At 45.0% G+C, this 18253-nt stretch overlaps 2 protein-coding genes across 2 annotated transcripts in view; one reads left to right on the plus strand and one right to left on the minus strand.

Annotated features, from left to right (window-relative positions):
- The first annotated feature begins 288 nt into the window (after positions 1 to 288).
- Positions 289 to 12402, plus strand: LOC119551075. The gene is made up of 5 exons (XM_037860204.1): positions 289 to 839; positions 7902 to 8293; positions 10224 to 10444; positions 11080 to 11660; positions 11898 to 12402. The coding sequence occupies exons 1-5, from the start codon at positions 662 to 664 to the stop codon at positions 12242 to 12244; spliced, it is 1719 nt and encodes a 572-aa protein (XP_037716132.1). The 5' UTR covers positions 289 to 661; the 3' UTR covers positions 12245 to 12402.
- Positions 12403 to 13141: 739 nt separating this feature from the next.
- The window catches only part of LOC119549941, a 61670-nt gene continuing 56558 nt past the window's right edge, over positions 13142 to 18253 (minus strand). The window contains 1 exon segment of the mRNA XM_037858323.1: positions 13142 to 18231. Within this exon segment, the coding sequence (XP_037714251.1) occupies positions 15655 to 18231 (2577 nt within the window). The 3' untranslated portion in view covers positions 13142 to 15654.

Consider the following 18253-nt stretch of genomic DNA (forward strand, 5'->3'; position numbering starts at 1 on the left):
AATTGGAAATATATTTAATCATTTGATATTTGAAAGGAAAATATATACGAATTTGATTGAGTTTGATGGGCATCTAAAATAATTTCTTAGTATGGCTGTTTTGGTCTTGTCACTACTTGGGGCCCTCCCCAAAGAGAGCGAAAAAGAGAGTAAGCTGGGGCTTCCGCGCTGGGTCTCTCTGCGAAAATATACATCTCTCTCTGTGTGGAAGAGATCGCCGGGCTCTGCGGCGGCAGAGGCGTCGACGTAGCCGCGGGACGGCCAAAGCTGCGCTCAGTCCAATCCCAACGGTCGGCGCAGCAAGTTCGCGAGTTCGAGCAGCGGCGCACAGCGAGAAAAAAGAGTAGCGTTCCAAGTCTTCGCCCCCAGTCGCTGACGCCGAGGGCGGCTCAGAAAACTTGGCTCCTTTTCTGTCCATTTTCGCAGGAGAAAAGGGCGCGCGAGTGGAGATCCGCAAATAACGGATCTCGATCTATAGACGAACTAGTTTTAGATTGCGCAATTTTAAAGCGAAAATCGCGAAAAGCAACTGTTTAAGTGCGCGCGTCGACGAGTGAAATTCGATAGCAAAGGCAAAAGCAAAGCTCTGAAAAGCCGTTTTAAAACAAAACAGAAAAACACTGCAAGAAAAACTGTTTAAATACAAAAACAACAGAGCAACATGGCGACCACCGCCTGCGTACGCTGCGCCCAACAACAACAACAACAGCATGGGGCGCATGCGCAGCAGCAGCGACGCAACAACAACTTCAGGCGGATTCTGCACATTTACTGCGCGTGGGCGTCGATCACTCTCTTGGCCGCCAGTGTTGCCATGGTCCAAAGTGCAGCAGTCTTTGGTTAGTTGCGAAAATGAAGAAAAAATTGTGTGTCTGGGAAAATGTGGGGTGTTAGTGGGGTGGGGTTTTGGGTTTCGCGTTTTATCACTGCATTGTGTGCAAACGGAGTGAAGTGCAGAAGAAATGGTGAAAGGGTGGGAGTGGAAGTGGGAGTGGGAGGATGGCAGGATGGGGAAAACCTGGTAATTGAGGCGCCCCAAGTGCTCGCGGCTTTTATAATTGCCGGATTCGGGGAATCGGTGCAAAGTATCGGGTCACAAGATCTGGCCAAAAGAGGTACTTCCCCCACACACAAGTTCAAGACTTGGATTTCACTTTGCTTCAGACAGTCGAACTTCTATAGCTGGGACTTTCCCAAGATGAATTAACGGTAATTTCGAGAAAGTTAATAGGTTTATTTGGTATCCCACTAAAGATCAAAATACCCCCATACATTGAAACCAAGTATTTAACAAAGCAATACTGGCATATTTTCTTGTACTTCCAAAAATAGGCAGAACTAGAATTTCTGGAATTCTATAACTCGTCTTTTTTATCGCCTTAGGCATCGAAATTTATTCTAAAAATTATTTAAAGTCGCAATACATTATTATTTTAGTATTCACATATGCTTATAAATTTCTTTTTAACCCAAATTAACGGTACCTTGGCTATACTGTATTTACTTGAATCCTATCCAAAAGGTAACAACTTTTTAAGCAGTTTGAAACCAGAATTTTGGTTACACTAGTTGGCACAGAATAAACAACTAAACCAGCACAATAAGTAAACTTTGTATGTGTGCTTAGAAAAGAAGTTTAAAACACGCAGTTGGTAGTGTGGGTTCTCGAGTATTGACTGTAGTTAACCGCTGCCTTTCTAATCTCCGCCATTATAGCCTATTTTTTAGTCACCCATCCCATATCCGTGGCCATAGAATACACGCATTGTGAACCACTGTCATTTGTTGTGTGTGCTTTTAATTTTATCACCGATTATTTGTGCTGTTTCTGTTTGGAAAACCGGTTGGCGGTTCCCCCACTCACTCGATCTTAACCGCATTTGACCGATCCCGCCGTGCACATGGTCTCGTAAATGATTTGGCTTTAATTTCTGCCGAAAGGCCAAATCCCGGTTGCTAGTCACCCAAACTGATAAGCGTCAAGATTCGTGAATCATTTTCGGCACGGGTGGCTATTAAAAGCGGCTAGAACCCGTAAATATATCACGCGGAAGTTCTGCGGCATGAAATTGAAAACAAAAAAAACAATGTAATGCAAATAAAAGAAAATACTCTTTTTTTAGTGAAACTTGAAACAGAAAACTGAAAAAACACAAAGCGGAGAACAGAAAATAAGAAAACGCAACCCAACCGCCAGACGACCTCATTGTCATTGAAATACAGTTATGGCCCGAACAAAGAGTCAGATTGGCAAACTTCGCGTCTGGAACTCCTGCGTTGCAACAAGGGGTTAACGTTAAAGGCAGCATCAAAGAAACCCCGACGAGGGCCAGCGCTCCATTGACCCCTCCATTTGGAAAGTTTTGCATCCGTACAGAACTAGATCAGTTGTTGGGTGATACCACACGATTTAAGATCAATCCAAGGTATTATATAGTATGATTTTAGATCCGACCTATAGGACTAGATAAGTTGTTAGGTGATGTTTCACGATTTAAGATCAAACAAGGATATTATATAGTATGATCTTAGATCCTATAGGTCGGGTCTTATAAGTCGGATCTAAGATCATACTATATCTTATTCTGATCTTATTTTTTTTATATCTTATTTTGATCTTAAATCGTGAAATATCACCTAACAACAGATCTAGCTACCATTTGAAGAAGAAAATCCAAGTAGAAACGAAATTAACTATATGAAATTAAGGTGAAACGATCTATAACATAATATCGACTGGAATACAAATTAGTTCTAATGGAAACTGATAGTTATTAAATCTACGTTCTAAGTAAAACTCTAACGTACTAAAGGATACAATCAGCAACCATGTTTTCAAATGATATTTTGAATTTTACCATCATTTCCAAATGATCTTGCAAGTGAATTTACAAAATCAAAAGAATGCCAGTGATTTAGAATGATATATGATGTTTTTCTTAAATTACTAGTTTGTTTACCTTTTTAGATAGGTGTTGATAAGAACTAAGACTCTTCCGAACTAATTTGTTTCCTATCAAGTATAAATGGAAATTCATGGGTCCCCAAACAGTACCCATATTTTTGCCAAGTGCGCAGACACAAGTTTCTCCCCGAATCTTAATCGAAATCTAACACCGAATCTCGATCTGGGATAGTGTTTACTCTATCCGAACTTTTTGGCTAGCACAACAAACAGTCGAGTCGAAGAGCGTTATTTATCCAGCCATAAGCATTCATATGTATATTTAGCCATGTACATGTTTGCAAACTGGTTTCGAGCTCTGTTTTGCCGTTGCTGCCGCTGAATATCAAGTAGAATTAACATATGTTGCCAGCAGCCATCTGTGGATTGGATTGGCTTGGATTGGAGAAGTTCCCCGGGAGTCTGGTTTTATATGGCTGCTGTGGCGAGAAGCTGCCTGCTATGCGACTCGAAAAGTCATCTGGGTTCAATTAGGTGGCACACACACACACCCGTTTTTCAATTCCAATTCAAACTTTTTGCGAGCGAGACGGCGACAAAGCGTTTTCAATCGCTTAATTAAAATGCAAATTGTTCATAAAAAACAAAAATAAATGGCAATAGAAAATAGCTGGCATTCTGCTTGAGTAGCAAAGGCAATTTTGGGCGTTTGTGAATTTTTTCTCCGCCTTTGCAATACTGTTTTTCGCTTTGATTTATGTATGGGGCCATTAGAAGCCATGTTCGACTGGCTTCCGCCTCGACTCGCCGCCATTCCGCTGACTGCTTGGCCAGTTAAGCAGCAACAGTTGCCGTTAGTTGCCAATGTGTTGCACGCAACATCTACAGCAGCAACAGCAACAGCAACAGCAGCAACTTCCACAGCAGCTGCAGCAACAAATGACCAGTTCCTTGCCTTTCGCGTTGCCTGAACTCTTGTTTATTGTACAATTTATTTATTTTGTCGTTCTTTAGCTGGGCAAACAGACAAATTACAACGACAACAACGACAGTGGCCAACAGCAGCAGCAAAAGCAGCAACATGATGACACATTCGCTTGACCTATTAGGAAAATTGGCCAACGGGAAATGTAGCGCGCTGTCCAAAGCCATGAAGATGGGATGTGAAAGCGGGTGCGGGCTTCTGGCGGGAAAAGCGGGAGCAGAAAGCTGGAGAGCGGGAAAGCGGGAAAGCGGGAAAGGTGCAAGGCCAGATAGAGAGGCATAGACAGAGAAAGAGACAGGGACAGATAAGGAGACAGGGACAGCGACAGCCACAGAGAAAGAGAAGGAGGGACAAGCACTTAACCCTTGCCATTCTGACTTTGATAGTTGACCCAATTTCAGCAGTTACACAAATAAAAATAAAGCAAACATCATGATGAGTGGCGATAGCGGAAGATCTTATGCTCTATATAATGGAAATGATCCTAATAAAATTTTAAAATAATTATTTTGAAAGTGATTTTAGAGAAGCAAAAAAATGGCAGTGACTTAGAATGATATATGGAGTATAACATTTTTAGTTTCTAATAAAACAGTACATAAACCCAGTTACAAAGCACACATTCTCTTAAAAGCGAGTTCAAAATGGGTGACAAATTAAGTCAAAGCAATTATGAATAAACACATTTTTGTTTAGTTTTTCTCAATGGCAAGTTTTAAACAAAACCTAATAAGTATAAAGACTGATATTTTAATTCAGTAAATTAACCCAAAAGCGCTACTCCGATTGATGCTTTTCAAGAGGAGGGGGTTTTTTGATAAATATTACATGGGAAGTCTAGGAAAAATAAAATCCATCCACTTGACTTGCAGATAACCTATCGATTCCGTAATTCGATTGTGTAACTTAACAAGTTTGATGGGGGTTTTAAGGGCTTACGGGTTTATGGCATTCCCTCTGCGGAGAAGAGTATAACAAACTGCACTTGCAGACTGTTTTTGTTTGTTTCTGTTTGTGCGTCGAGTGGCGCTCACTCCGTGTGTGTGTGTGTTTGCCTGCCGTTTGTGTGTGCGAGTGTTGTGTAATTTTTAACAACAACTTTTTTTCGAGTGTCTCTTCATCGTGCGCTTTTACTGTTCCGCCCCGCCCCTTGCCACCGCCCCCTTTCCGCAGGCAGCCGGGCGTAATTATGACGAGCATCCAGCATCCAGCATCCAGCATCCACACACATCCATCCATCCAGCATGCAACACGCGTCCGCATCGCGTGGCAGCCACAGAATTTATTATGCCCAGTCGCCACTCGAGAAGCAGAACTCAAAAACTCAAAAAATGAAAACCCTCCAACCGCTTGACAATCTCTGCACGAGCAGTTGCAGTTTGCTCTCGGCCAAGTTCCGTTTTTGTCTAAATCTGAATTTGAATCCGAGACCAAACAACAGCAGCTCGAAACTGGCCCACTCGAAATGGGGGGATGGGTGGACTGTGGGTAGCACTATAACTTGTGGATCGGCATTGACTACGCATTTTAATGTGCCCTTTTCAAATTCAAGTGGCTGCTGATGCTTGACCTACACACAGATACGCACGCACACCAGAAGCCAAAGATACACATCGCGAGATATTGGCAGATATATTGCAGTGCACTGAGAGAATTCATGGTATTTCTTAGGGGTGTGGCAAGGCCCTCTATACTTGTACTACTTCTTTAAGAGACGGGACCATTTTTTGTAAATATTAGGTACAGATTGCATGCGCGGATCCACGGGGGATATGGGGGATAGATCCCCCCACTGGGGTTGAAAAGTTAATGTTATATGTATTTTTTCCCAAATTTTGATTTGTATTTAACCATAACTTTTTGCTGTATTCCCCCTCACAACAAATATTAAAATCTGGATTCTAACCATATAATTCTTCCTATTATCAGAAACAAAATAATATTAACACTCTCCTAAAAAGAATTAATATTACCAGGAGTTCTGTAGACATATTTATCAAAAAGCGCTAAAAACACACTGTAAAATTAAACTAAAACCGTAATAGAAGTTCAGAATATCAAAAACCTAAGTATCTACTTTTTTTGTATTCCCCCTCACAAAAAATATTAAAATCTGGATAAAAACCATACAGTACTTTCTATTATCAGAAAAAAGTGATATTAATAATTTCCTAAAAATTTCCAGGAGTACTGAATATGATATATTAACCAAAAAAAACTTAGAAATACACAGCATAATTTAAAAAAACCGTAATAGAAGATCATAATATCAGAAACCTAAGTACCTGCTTTTTTTCAGTGCTCAAAAGTTGACAGTAAATTGTTTTCAATGTTTGTCTGTGAGTTTGCTCGTTGGTTTGTTAGCTGTTTGTCTTGATGTTTATCTGTGTAATCGTGTCTCTTAACCTGACCTTGCCCAAAACGAAAATGTTGGAGACATTATGCTGTGGATACAGGTTCCAGCCTTGTTTGGCTAGCACCTTAGCTTATCTGGGATTTGACTTTCCCCGGGAAAGCGTACTGATTTCCCTACAAAAAAGCAGTATCACTCGGTTCTGCTCTGAAAACGAAGACAAATTATGAACGGCTTATTTAGTTAAAAAATTGGGTGGAACTGGTGCTGCTGCTGGCCCTTTCTTTCTGGCCCGCTTGGCTGGCTGCCCGCATTGTGAATCGTAAACCCATTTCTCTATGAACTCCCCGCATAAACATTAAGTCGCAACCAACCCGAGTTAACTTGCGGATGCATGTGTTTATTTGGCCGGGAGTGCTTGTGCGCTTTTAACCCAATTAGCAATGACGCTGGTACTTTAGAGCCCCACTCTGTTGGCCCTCAAATAGGCCTTAATCATTACTTAACTGTATGGAATTCATTGTATTACAGTGCTAATGGCTTTTCATTCTGTAACAATTGCGACTAATTGAAGATATTGTGGGGAAACTGAATGGGTGTCATTTGTTCGGCTTTCCCTAGAACAACATCTGAATCGATTACCCAAATCTGCCATAAACGGAGTATAAAACTGACGAGAGCCTGTCATTAAGCTGAATGTAATGGGTGCATTTGCCGAGATGATGATTGAAACTCCAGCACGTGTGGATAGCTCGAACCCCTTGGCTATTAATGTCAAGTTCGAAATGGGAATTAGCTGCTAAATTGCTCGAGTGCGGGTATGAGTACTCGCACTCAAAACTTGGCTGCACGGAGCAAATGCAAATTGTTTAATAAAATGTTTAATAGTTCGCCAAAGCTGTGTGGCAATTGTTCAGCGGAAAAAAGAGCGAGGGCGGCTGCAAAAACACAAACAATAAGTCGGTTGCAACAGCAACGGCTCGGGTAATAATATAATAATGGTATAATGGTACACACATATCGCCGTATATGTGGTGCAGTCAGTGACCCAGAAGAATATAGATGTGTGACTACCTCTGGGGCACAATGCAAAAGTAGTTTTCCTACACAGCCGTACGCTCGCGTGCTTGTAGTTGTACTTTATTAATTGAAGTACTTAATAGTGCTTGTGCGAATCTTTAACCTTTGGCGGCGCAAAGTTCGAGATCGAGTGCAAAATAATTGAATTGGAGGAGCTCTCCCACTTGCCTAGCCGTGTTTAGGTAAACGCGGTAATTCAATTATCATCGCATCCATTCGAATTAATGAAATTTTCGAACTGTGTTTGGTTTGGTTTCGTCACCCGAAACTGGAGACCCATCCATTTCCATTTCCCTGCCAATTCACACAAAATTCCTATTTTTAGCGTTGTCACACCGCAGCTTTTTTCTTGATTTATCTTTATTTTCGTCAAGCTGTGAGTTATTTATTGATTGACAACTTGCGTATTTCGTCTGCATGCGATGCGTTTAGTTGGTTTTGATGGATTTGGCATACAAATGGCCCCAAATCAGCGACCATCCATCAGTTTGTTGTAGGAATTAACAGACCAATGTAAATTTGAACTCAAGGCATCTGCGCTCTATTAATGAAATTCGATACGAAACTCTCCATTTCAGGTGATCTGCTGTCCCATCCCACCTTCAAGCCGCTTTGCAGCCCCCAGCACGAGCACTTCATCGAGAGCGAGGGCAAAGAATCTAGTCTCATCATCGAACTGAAGCCGGGTTCCTATGGGGCGGAGCACGCCTCCTGCGCCCGCATTCTGAGTGCCCCGCCCAACTACGGCTTCATAGTGCGCCTCATCCTGCCCAAGTTGCAGCACCGGCAGCCCCTGGATGTGGCCACGACCAGGAGTCCGGCCACCAACATCATGGCCGCTCTGGCCGGTGCCAGCAACTCCTCCAAGCTCCGGCGCACTGCCAAGTCTGGGGCAATCATGGAGTCCTCCGCCTCCCTGAACTCCACGAAGGCCTCCCGGGTGATGGGACGCACCTGCCCTCTGAACATCGTAAGTGAACTCACCTTAGCCCCCATTTCTGGCGACAAGGTTGCCTTTTGATTGATCACACTTGGGAAAACTAGTAGAATATCTTGAAAATATTCTATGTTTTGAAGAATTCTGATAGTTAGCGAAACAAGTCATTTAACATTCCTTGTAGATTAGAAAATACGTGGGTTTTTGGCACCACCAAGATTTCTTTAGGTTAAAAAGGAGAAAATAAAACCAATCAAAATCGAAGATCATACAAATATAGATCAGATTCTAATGGACTTAGAGATCATAAAACTATAGACCAAATTCTAATGGTCTTAGTTATTTAGTTATATTATATAGTTAGTTATATTTGTTCAGCCTAGAATCTGTGTTGTTTACATTGCTACTAAGTGGTTTCCTAAATCAAGAATTCCACTCTATTTATACTTTAATAGTATTTTCCATAGTGTATTTATTTTTCGCTGATTAGTGCGAGGTTGCCATTTTCTGCACCTTCCGCTCGAATTATTTTCCAGTTTCTTTGATCCCATTCATCTTTACTTTAAGATACACCACTTGACTGCGCATGCGCAGCGTTCAAGTGTGAGAATCGGATCGAGAAGTTCAAAAAGCTGAGAGTTCAAGAACAAGTAGCCAGTGATTTTCCGCAGCTCAGGATTCTCCTACACCTAAAAAAGTATGACAAATGAAATCAGAATTTTGTTATGACTTCATCGGTAATCTTTTTGATACCTGTCTATTTATAATTTTTTCCACAACATATGAAAACCAATGCTATGAGTGTTTTCCAAATTGCTGAGAACTTCCATTGTCAAATAGATTAAGTTTGCAGGCTGCATTATATGTTCTCATAAGCAGACTTATCGAGCGCACCAGTCTAAGTTCTCGATTGACATTGTTACTTTTTTGTGGCTTTCCGATGAGACAGTTTGACATCTGAAATTGTCTCCAATTACCGGCAGTTCTCATGCGAGGCAAACGTAATTCGTCAGCTGATCATTGACATTGCCAAGGTGTTCTCGATTAAATAAGAAACTTTCCATTTGGCCATTGACATTGAACTCCAGCTGTTTAAGTTTCACTTTCTGCGGGCCAAAAACTCCGCTTCGCAGTCAGAAAAGCGTTGGTATTTGCATAAGCGCGCGAATTTCGAACATTTTGCTGGAGGCACATATCCACATTTGCATGCCCAGAACAGAGGAGCTTCTTTGTTCCGTCACCGTTTCGGTGAGAAGTGCAAATTGATGCGTCGCATAATTACAGCACTGTATCGTCTTCCTAATGAGCTGGCTAGAAAAATGTAGTAGATATCACGTTGCATGGCTGCGATCGCAGCGTGTTTTTTATCACTCGAGTCTCGAGAACTGGTTTAACCGTTGGGGACACTCCCTAGCTAATTGTTGTTTACTACGAGTGTGTACTTACAATGGGGATGGGGTCTGCCAACCAACCAACCAACCAACTCGTCGCAGTTATTGAACCTGAGATGGCACAAAGCTGGCCGAACCCGTATCCATTGCTTATTTTTTCTACATATCATCTGCACGTGAAACAGCTCCGATATTAATGGATTTATTTTTATATACCTATAGCTACCCAGCGTAGTTCTCGATTCTGGCTTGGCTTTCACAGCTTTTTGTTTCGTATTTTTCCAGCGTAAATATTTAATTTTGCATTATGTGTGTTTGCACTCGCAGTTTTTTGATCGTTGATTCTTGATCGTTTTGTTGAACTTGGCCATTCACGTCACGTCAACGATTGGCGTTTGTGGGCGTGGTCGTGGTCAAGGGGGCGGGGGCGATTGAGAATTTAAGCGATTAGCATTTTGATCGTGTAAACTGTTTGCTCGCACGTTTCGCAGCCAGTATTCAGTACGCACTTAGGCCACGCTTTTAGCCAGTCCCCCATAATTAAAAGGTTCTATTTGCCTTCACCCCAACAGTTCAGCTCTCTGGACCCGCACACGGCCCAGTGGCGAGTGGATCCCTGCCAGCTGGAGGACACCGCCTCGGAGATGGAGGATCCGGTGAGGCTCTTCCACGGCCGCGTCAAGATCGTCTGGGAACATGGTCAGCAGTCGCTGCGGTCCAAGCTGATGGTCACGGTGCTCGGGAAAGGAGAGCAGTGCAAGGATGGCAGCAAGCACCAGTGCCTGAAGATCGGGTGAGTTGGATAGACAGACGCACTTTTAAAACCTTGAAATTATCTAGATTCAACCCTCCTCTTTTGTGTATCATACACTTAATCTCTGAATTTTCAATGAAGCTATTATTCAATCTAATACATCGTAGTTATTCTACAAATCTACAAAGTATTTCGTTCTTGGAAGTAATAAAATGCATTTTTATTAGGAAAGCACTTAAGTATTGCACCTTCGAACAGGTGTGGCTTGGAATTTTAAACGTAGAGAGCCTGAAAGTAGGCAGTACAATTTAGAAACCATATAAAATGTCTTTACCAAAATTTAAGTAACAATGTAAATTTCTGTTTAAGGTATAATCATTTAAGTCGTAAATTGTGCACGTTATTTTTAGTAAGCACTCCTCATATCAATTTTCATGATGTGCTACTTAGCACATTTTTTATTTCTTACCTCAATCAACCAGTTCATATATAAATACAAAGGTGCTGCGATAAGTCCATTTATTTGAATCAAACCCAAATTGTATAATTTTATTTTATAAAATGTTTATAAAAAGTTAATAATTGCTAATGCTAGACATAAAGTAAAGAGTACTTTGTAGGTTTTTATTTTCTTTCCCGACCAGATCTTGTATTAATGGCTTATTCTGTTGCAGCGATGAGCCCATTCTGTGCATCTCCAAGGAGCTGGCCTGCGACGGGATCCGCCACTGTCCGTATAGCAACGAGTACGACGGCGATGAGGACTACGAGCTGTGCTCGAAGCGGCATCGCCCTGGTGCCGGCCACCTGGCCGCCGGCATGGAGTCGGAGCTCTTCGAGCAGTTCGCCCTGGAAGTGTTCCGCAACCTGCTGGCCAACGATGCCCCCTCGGCACCGGAGGACTCGCCGCGCAACGGCAGTGATAGCGATGACGGCGCTGCCGGTTTGGATAACTCGACGGCCAGCTCGACGACCACGCTGCGCAAAGTGCACACCAAAGACATGAAGAAGCCGGTGGGACCGGATGGTTCGCCCAACTCGATTGGGCCCAGTTTGGCCACCGAGGGGGAGCAGCAGAGGCCGGAAAACGATACGGCCGAAATGGGAGCGGGCACTGGAGCCGGCAGCGGATTCACACGCCGGAATTCGACGCGATCCGGCCTGCACTCGGACCTATCGAAGTACGGCCCGTGGGGCTACCTGATGCTCGGCATGCTCCTGTGCGGCGGAGCCCTGCTCATCTGCGGCCTCTGGGGTACGTTAAATTGCACCATAGTCTAGTCCAAGTAAGGCACTGTCATTTACACGAGTTTCCCCGATTTGTTCTCTTTTCGCACATCATAAAACGACCTACGACTCACTTGCTGTGCCATGACCGTGTCTAACTTTTCTGCAAATCAATAACCCACTAAAACCACTACCCATCCATCCCACTCCCCAGTTCTGTGTTGTCGCTTGAACTCTCACATTGAATCCATCCGTTCCCTTGCAGCCTCCGCGTCGCAGCATGCGGTCAACAATGAGCGCGAGGCGGCGCTGGCCGCCGCCAATGGAGGAGGAGGTGGTGGCCAGGACCACCTGGGGGCCACCGCGCCGCCCAACTACGAGGAGCTGGATCCCCCGCCGGCCTACTCGGTGCTCTTTCCCAACCAGAAGGCCGCCAGCAGCACCACACTGAACCTGGATGCCGCGGCGGCCAGCACAACAGCAGCTGCTGCAGCAGCGGCAGCAGCAACAGCAGCAGCAGCAACACTAACTGCAGCTGCAACAGCAACTGCAACAGCAGCAACACCCAGCGATGCCCCGCAGCAACATCAGCAGGAACAGCCAACGAACTAGCTTGTAAGCCTGACAAGAAGGTGTCGCACCTGGAAAGCACGTAGATATTAAGGTCCCAACATCTCTCTGACTGACTCTGATGCAATTAGCTTAAAACCAATTTAGTGATAGCTTTAAGTGTGACTCTATGTTAAATGTTTGACTATATATGCTAACGATTAATGGATTAATGAATAACCAGACCCGGCCGTCCTGTCAACGCCGCTGTCGCCTTTGGCAGACGGCAGACCCAATTAGCTTCCGATAATTGAAAATGTAATAATAATGATGATTGTAAAGGGAAAACTGCAGCTGCAGCAGAACCAACTGACGAATCGACTAACTTTTGTAATTCTGTTAATTTAAACTTTAATGTGATATAAATTTAAAACTGAATAAAAAGCAAAGTGTTTAAGTAGTTATTGTGCAGGATGTTCTGGGGATAAAACAAATATATAGGAAGGGAAAAAAGGTTAAACTTGAAGGAAAATATTATCTTAAATATGATATTATCTTAGTTATTGTGAAGGATGTACTTGGGATATAACAGATTTAGAGAGGGGGGAAAAGGTTTAAATTGAAAGGAAAATAATATCTTTAATATGGGACTAATAAAGAACATATTAATATAGTAAAAAACTAAATGTTTTAGCGGGGTAAACAAAAATATGAACTGATCCTAAGATCTTAAGCTCTAGACCGTTAAAACTTGTAGATTGGCTAAACATTAAATGAACATTTATTTTAAAGACCCATAACTGAACCCAAAATCATTATAAAATTAAAACATTTTTTTTACAACACATAGTCCCCATTTTTTCCAGTGTTCTTCCGGGAAAGGGCACCGATTACTGCCTACTTTCGGGGCGACAGTGAATAAATAAACTAACCCACACAGAGAAACACAAACACAGTCTGTTGTTTTTTCACATCGAATTGAACATCTTTTTTATTTGCAATTCAGGTAAATTAATGGGGTCGCGTCGGAGAAGCGGTTGTGGGATGAGGGGAGAGTGTTGTTGTTTTCACATTCAAATTGCAGGTAGGTAGTGCTAAATGAGTTGAGTTCGAGTTCTGTTTGCCTCTGTTATTTTAACTGATATATTACGTTGCACTGATATTATATTGTTCCATTTTCTAGTTACTGCTTACATGTATTTTCTGGTGCGCCAGGTGCATCGTCATGCTGGTCGCCTAATCGTACATATGTGAAACAAAATTTACGCTAAAAACGAGAAGCTGTCTTCCGCGAAGTTGGCCCCCGCCCCATTCGATTTCGCAGCCCATCGATGGGTTGGTCGATGGGCTCTCGGGGACCTTGGACTTGCACAAATGTCGCGCTACGCTTGCAAGTTCAGTTTAGTTGAGTCGAAAATTCTACTACGTTGTACATACATATGCGGTGTGTATACCTATATACTTAAGTGCCAATTTCAGCAGTTTAGATGACCGCGGGGAGCGGTTATCCTGTTTGAATTCAAGTTTTCGGCTTTGCTTACATACTCATAAGATTTGGGCGTTTTCGTGTTCGTCGATTCCATTCATTTTACAATACAATTCTCCCTTAGTTGCTAGACGTGTGACCGTGAATACTCGTTACTCGATAGATATATATCGTACAATTAATTGGGTGCAGTGTTTGGATATTTCTTAGATTGGGTTTTGTGCAGAATTCCCCCTGTTCTTCTGTCTCCTATCTCCTGACTTCCGATTTGGTTTTGTGGTCTAAGCGGGGGCTTGGAAAAACACCTACTTACAACTAACTCATAGGCCATAGGGTACACTTAGCAAATATTTGTTGTATGTGGTTCAAGAAAATGTTAAATAGATAAAAAAAGATCTCTGATAAAATGTCTCGCCTCCATTGTTTCGTCTCGTATTCAAAAGTCATTAAAAATAAATTCAAATTCAAAATCTTCTCGCACAAGGAGTCTCGCGCTAAAAAGTTATCTTCATTTGGTTTGGTTTAGGTTTTAGTTAGCTTACGCACTACAAAATACTCGATAGTTAATCTATGCTCGATAGTTTCGATTTGTTTCGTCTAGAGTCCTACATTAGTTATCATGTAAAATTGGACGCCAAAAAACAATTAACAAAAGTGACGCAAAGCCCTAAGCCTGAATCTTTCTGAAAAAATTCAATTGTAATTCTCAAGTTGTTTTTCTGGAAAGTCTGTGTGTGTATCTGTGTGCTCCTGCGAGCGTGTGTGTTTGTGTGAGGGTTCAGCTCATTGTTTGGTTACTTCTCAATAAATAAGGCCAGTGGATACGCATACATCATAAAAGTACAATTCATGTTATCATATTCAATGTTTCACATTTCGATACAAATCTAGTTAGTTTATAAAAAGCGCTTCTATCGAGTCCTCACCACCTAGCACACCTATCCGAACCGCATCTAATCATATATATAAATAGCATAAGCATGCATTCGTATAATCGCTCCTAGTAGCCGCAACTTATGGGGAAAGCTTCTAGCCCTATCGATCCTAGCAATTTCAATAACCCCTCCCGTTTAGTTGATTCAAAGTTATTTGGTATAAAAAATAGAAAAAATTTGGTGACAATAAAAACGGTTCTCCATAGTTTTTGTTTTCGTATTGCATCTCAAAATTATCGCGATATACATATATATATATTGAGGCCAAAATAAGTCCCGTAGATATTCTCCCGAATCGTTTTCCGAGCTAATAAAATCCGTTTAGCTTTCTACAGAGTTAGGGTATACAATACATGTTCATACGGAAATATGAAACGCACGATATGAACGGCTTAATACTTAATTCTTCCGATTCTTAGGTCTACTCTTTGTTCTATTGAATACGCTCTTGATTGCTTAAAAGTTGCTCGAAAATTAGTGAATCTGTTGTTTTTAGTGGTTAATCGAACTGCAATGCGATTTCTCTAGCGATTTTAAGCGAATTAAAAGCACATTGATTGTATACATATGTGTGTGACTGTGTCTTGTGTTTTCTTGGGGAGATCCTAATCGATCCGCTGATCAAATCGTTACATTACTAATCCTACTACTTGCACTTAAGCTTCCGCGTTCCGATAGTTTGATGTTGTCTTTGTCTGTAGTGCTGTTTTCCAATGGTATGGCTGTAGTTGCTGTTGTTCAAGTGGTTTCCTGCTGGTCGCTGGAGTGTCGAGGATGCTTCGATGGAACTGGAACATGGAACACCTGCCCGGCTAAACCAAAAGCAAATTGTGCGGATGGACGACGACGACGACGACGAAGACGGCGAGTTGAGTTGGAGTGGAGGAGTGGAGTGGTTTCAGCAGGATCAAGAATACTGATCCTTTTTCCGATGATCCTCCGATGGTTTCCTGTTTTCGTTTTCGTTTTGGCTGGACCCAGTTTCTTGTGCGCTTGGGTTGCTTTTCGCTGCTCGCGAGTCTTTTGGGATAGTTGGATGGGTGGGAGCCCAACTAACAATAGTTGCCATTGCCATTGCCATACCACGGAAAGGTCCAGCACCATCAGTGCGGAAGCATCAGAGGCCTGGCCGTGCTACTCAGTCTGTGGTGGTGGGCCTTCTCTCCTCCGCCTGCTCCACAGCCACCCACTCCACCTCCGCCGTAGTCCTCGTAGCTCATCAGGGGCGAGATCTTCAGGCCCGTCTTCTCGGGGATGATCTTGAAGTGCGGCTGATCGGCACTCACCAGCAGAGGCCGCTTCATCGAGGAGTGCATGTAGTCATGTGGCGGATACGGATGCACGGTGGCTGCCCCCAGGGGCCTATGGGTGCTGGGCACATTCATCTTCTTGCACGGCTCCGGTTTGCTCTCATAGTTCATCTGGCAGTTCTCCGGCGAGTACTTGTTGGGCTTGTAGATCGAGAAGATGTTGTTGATCAGGCTGAGCGCCGAGTGACCACCGGCGGATGGATGGTGGATTCCGGCCGTCGGCTGCTGGGTCAGCACACTGCCCACGGTCGGGTGGTGGCTCTGCTCCGGATAGAAGTTGTTGTACTGGTACGAGGGCAGGGTGTCCACTGTGGGGTAGACCTTGTGGCCATAGCCCTGCGTTGGTTGTCCGTACACCGAGCGGTGATGGAAGGCGGGAGCGGGAGCAACTGCAGCGGGAGCTGGGTCAAAAAAAGGATAGCCACCCGCATTGGTCGAGGACTCGCTGGAGTCCAGCTGTGGCGGCGAGGGCATCCCCTCGAGCAGCGACTTCTTGATCATCAGCCGCTCGTGCTCTCGGTCATGGAGATCGATGGGCTGCCCATTGTTGTAGCACCGCACATTCACGTTCTTCACCTTGAGACTGCTGTGCATGTTGCGCCGCATGTCCATGTTGATGGGACTGGGTGGCTTGTCCAACTGCTCCCAGTACTTCTCCAGGTCGATGTTGAAGTCCTCCAGATCGATCTCGGTGGTGTCCGAGCAGGTGTCCTCGTCGAACAGGCTGGTGGGCGGCTGCATCTCCAGCAGCGACTTGCTGCGCGGTGGTCTGTGATAGCTGGAGTTTCCCGCTGGATACCGCCGGCCAGGACTTCGTGGAGGCGGAGCGGCAGTGAGATACCGCTCATCCTCGTCCAGGAACTTGTCCTGCAGCATCAGGCGCTCCCGCTCGGCGCGTATGAAGTGCTCCAGGTCGGTGTCGTAGCGGCAGTGCATGTGCTCCTCCTCCTCGGCGGCGGGATGATGGCCGGGACAGAGGGCTTGTGACCTGGGGCGAGCGGGAAGGGGCGGCTGCTGCAGCTGCTGACGCTGGCGCTGGCAACAGCACTCCTCAGCCGCCGAGCAGCAGCAGATGACCGTTGGAGCAGCCGGCGTCCTTCGGCGCTCCTCGAAGAGCCAGTCCGCGGCACTCAGGTTCCGATTGCTGCCCGACCGGGCTGGTCGCACCCTTCCCGATCCCGGATAGATGTCCTCCAGCAGGCAGCGGGCACTGGTGCACTGATCCCGGGCGCAGCAACGGTCCAGACTGCTGCTGCACAGGGCATTCATGTTCCTTCTCAGGGCCTCCCTCTTCTCCCGCCGCGTATTCGAGGCAGGCGGCAGCTCATAGTCGATGATATCGAAGGGCATGGTCTTGGTGGTGGCACTGAAGGAGTACGACTTTGGAACACCCGCCCGGTTCTTCAGGATGGAGGTGGTGGCTGCTGGGGCTGCTGCACCACCGCCGGAACTGCCACTCCCACTGGCCACACCGCCACCCGCCTCAAAGACGTTGCCCTCGAAGCACCAACTCTGCGATTTGGGGTACTGGAACTCCTTGCAGCTCTTGGAGCGGTGCAGCCCATAGCCGGGTGATCCCTCGCCGTCCACTCGACGCTCCTCCGTGCCGCCACTCTTCTCGTCCAGCTCGTGGATGTCCCGCAGCGTGCGGAACGGTCCGTATTTGAGGCAATCCGGCACGTAGTCCTCGTCCATGTCGTCGGAGCGGTTCGAGTAGATGTTGTCCGTGTACCAGGTGGGATCCAGTTGCTTGGGACGCGGCTTTGCCTGCAGCAACTTGTCCCGCTTTGACTGGCGGTAGCTCTCGAAGCAGATGCCCTTCATCTTCTCCAGCTTCTGCTCCCGGATGCGCTCCCAGTTCTCCCAGTTCTTGTCGTTCTTGTTCCGCCTGCCGGACAGGATAAGCACCTCGCGATCCTTATCCCAGTCGGCGCTACCCTCGTCGCCGTAGTCGATGTTCAGCCGCTTCGTCTCGACGTCGGACTCCCTCGGGATTTGGTGGTGATGGGTGTGATGAATGGATGATGTGTAGGCGGATGGGGCGGATGGAGCGGAGGAGAAAGCGGGTGGTGCGGTGGCAACACTACTAGCAGCTAGGCTGTGGTTCTCGGACACTACGATTCTAATCCTACGCTTGGTCTTGTCCGTTGTCCGCGACGACGACGTCTGCATGGACGACTTGTGGGGTCTGTCCCGCTCGTCGGAGGGCGGCTCGTCCTCTTCTGGCTGTCACACCTCCTGCAGATACTTGATCGGGCAGTAGCCCTGCCCGTGCTCGGCGGCGCGGATCATCACCATGCCGTTGACCTCGTCGCCGGTCTTGTTTGGGAAACGTAAGAGG

The sequence above is a fragment of the Drosophila subpulchrella genome, chromosome 2R (genome assembly GCF_014743375.2).
Source record: "Drosophila subpulchrella strain 33 F10 #4 breed RU33 chromosome 2R, RU_Dsub_v1.1 Primary Assembly, whole genome shotgun sequence".
Lineage (NCBI taxonomy): Eukaryota > Metazoa > Arthropoda > Insecta > Diptera > Drosophilidae > Drosophila > Drosophila subpulchrella.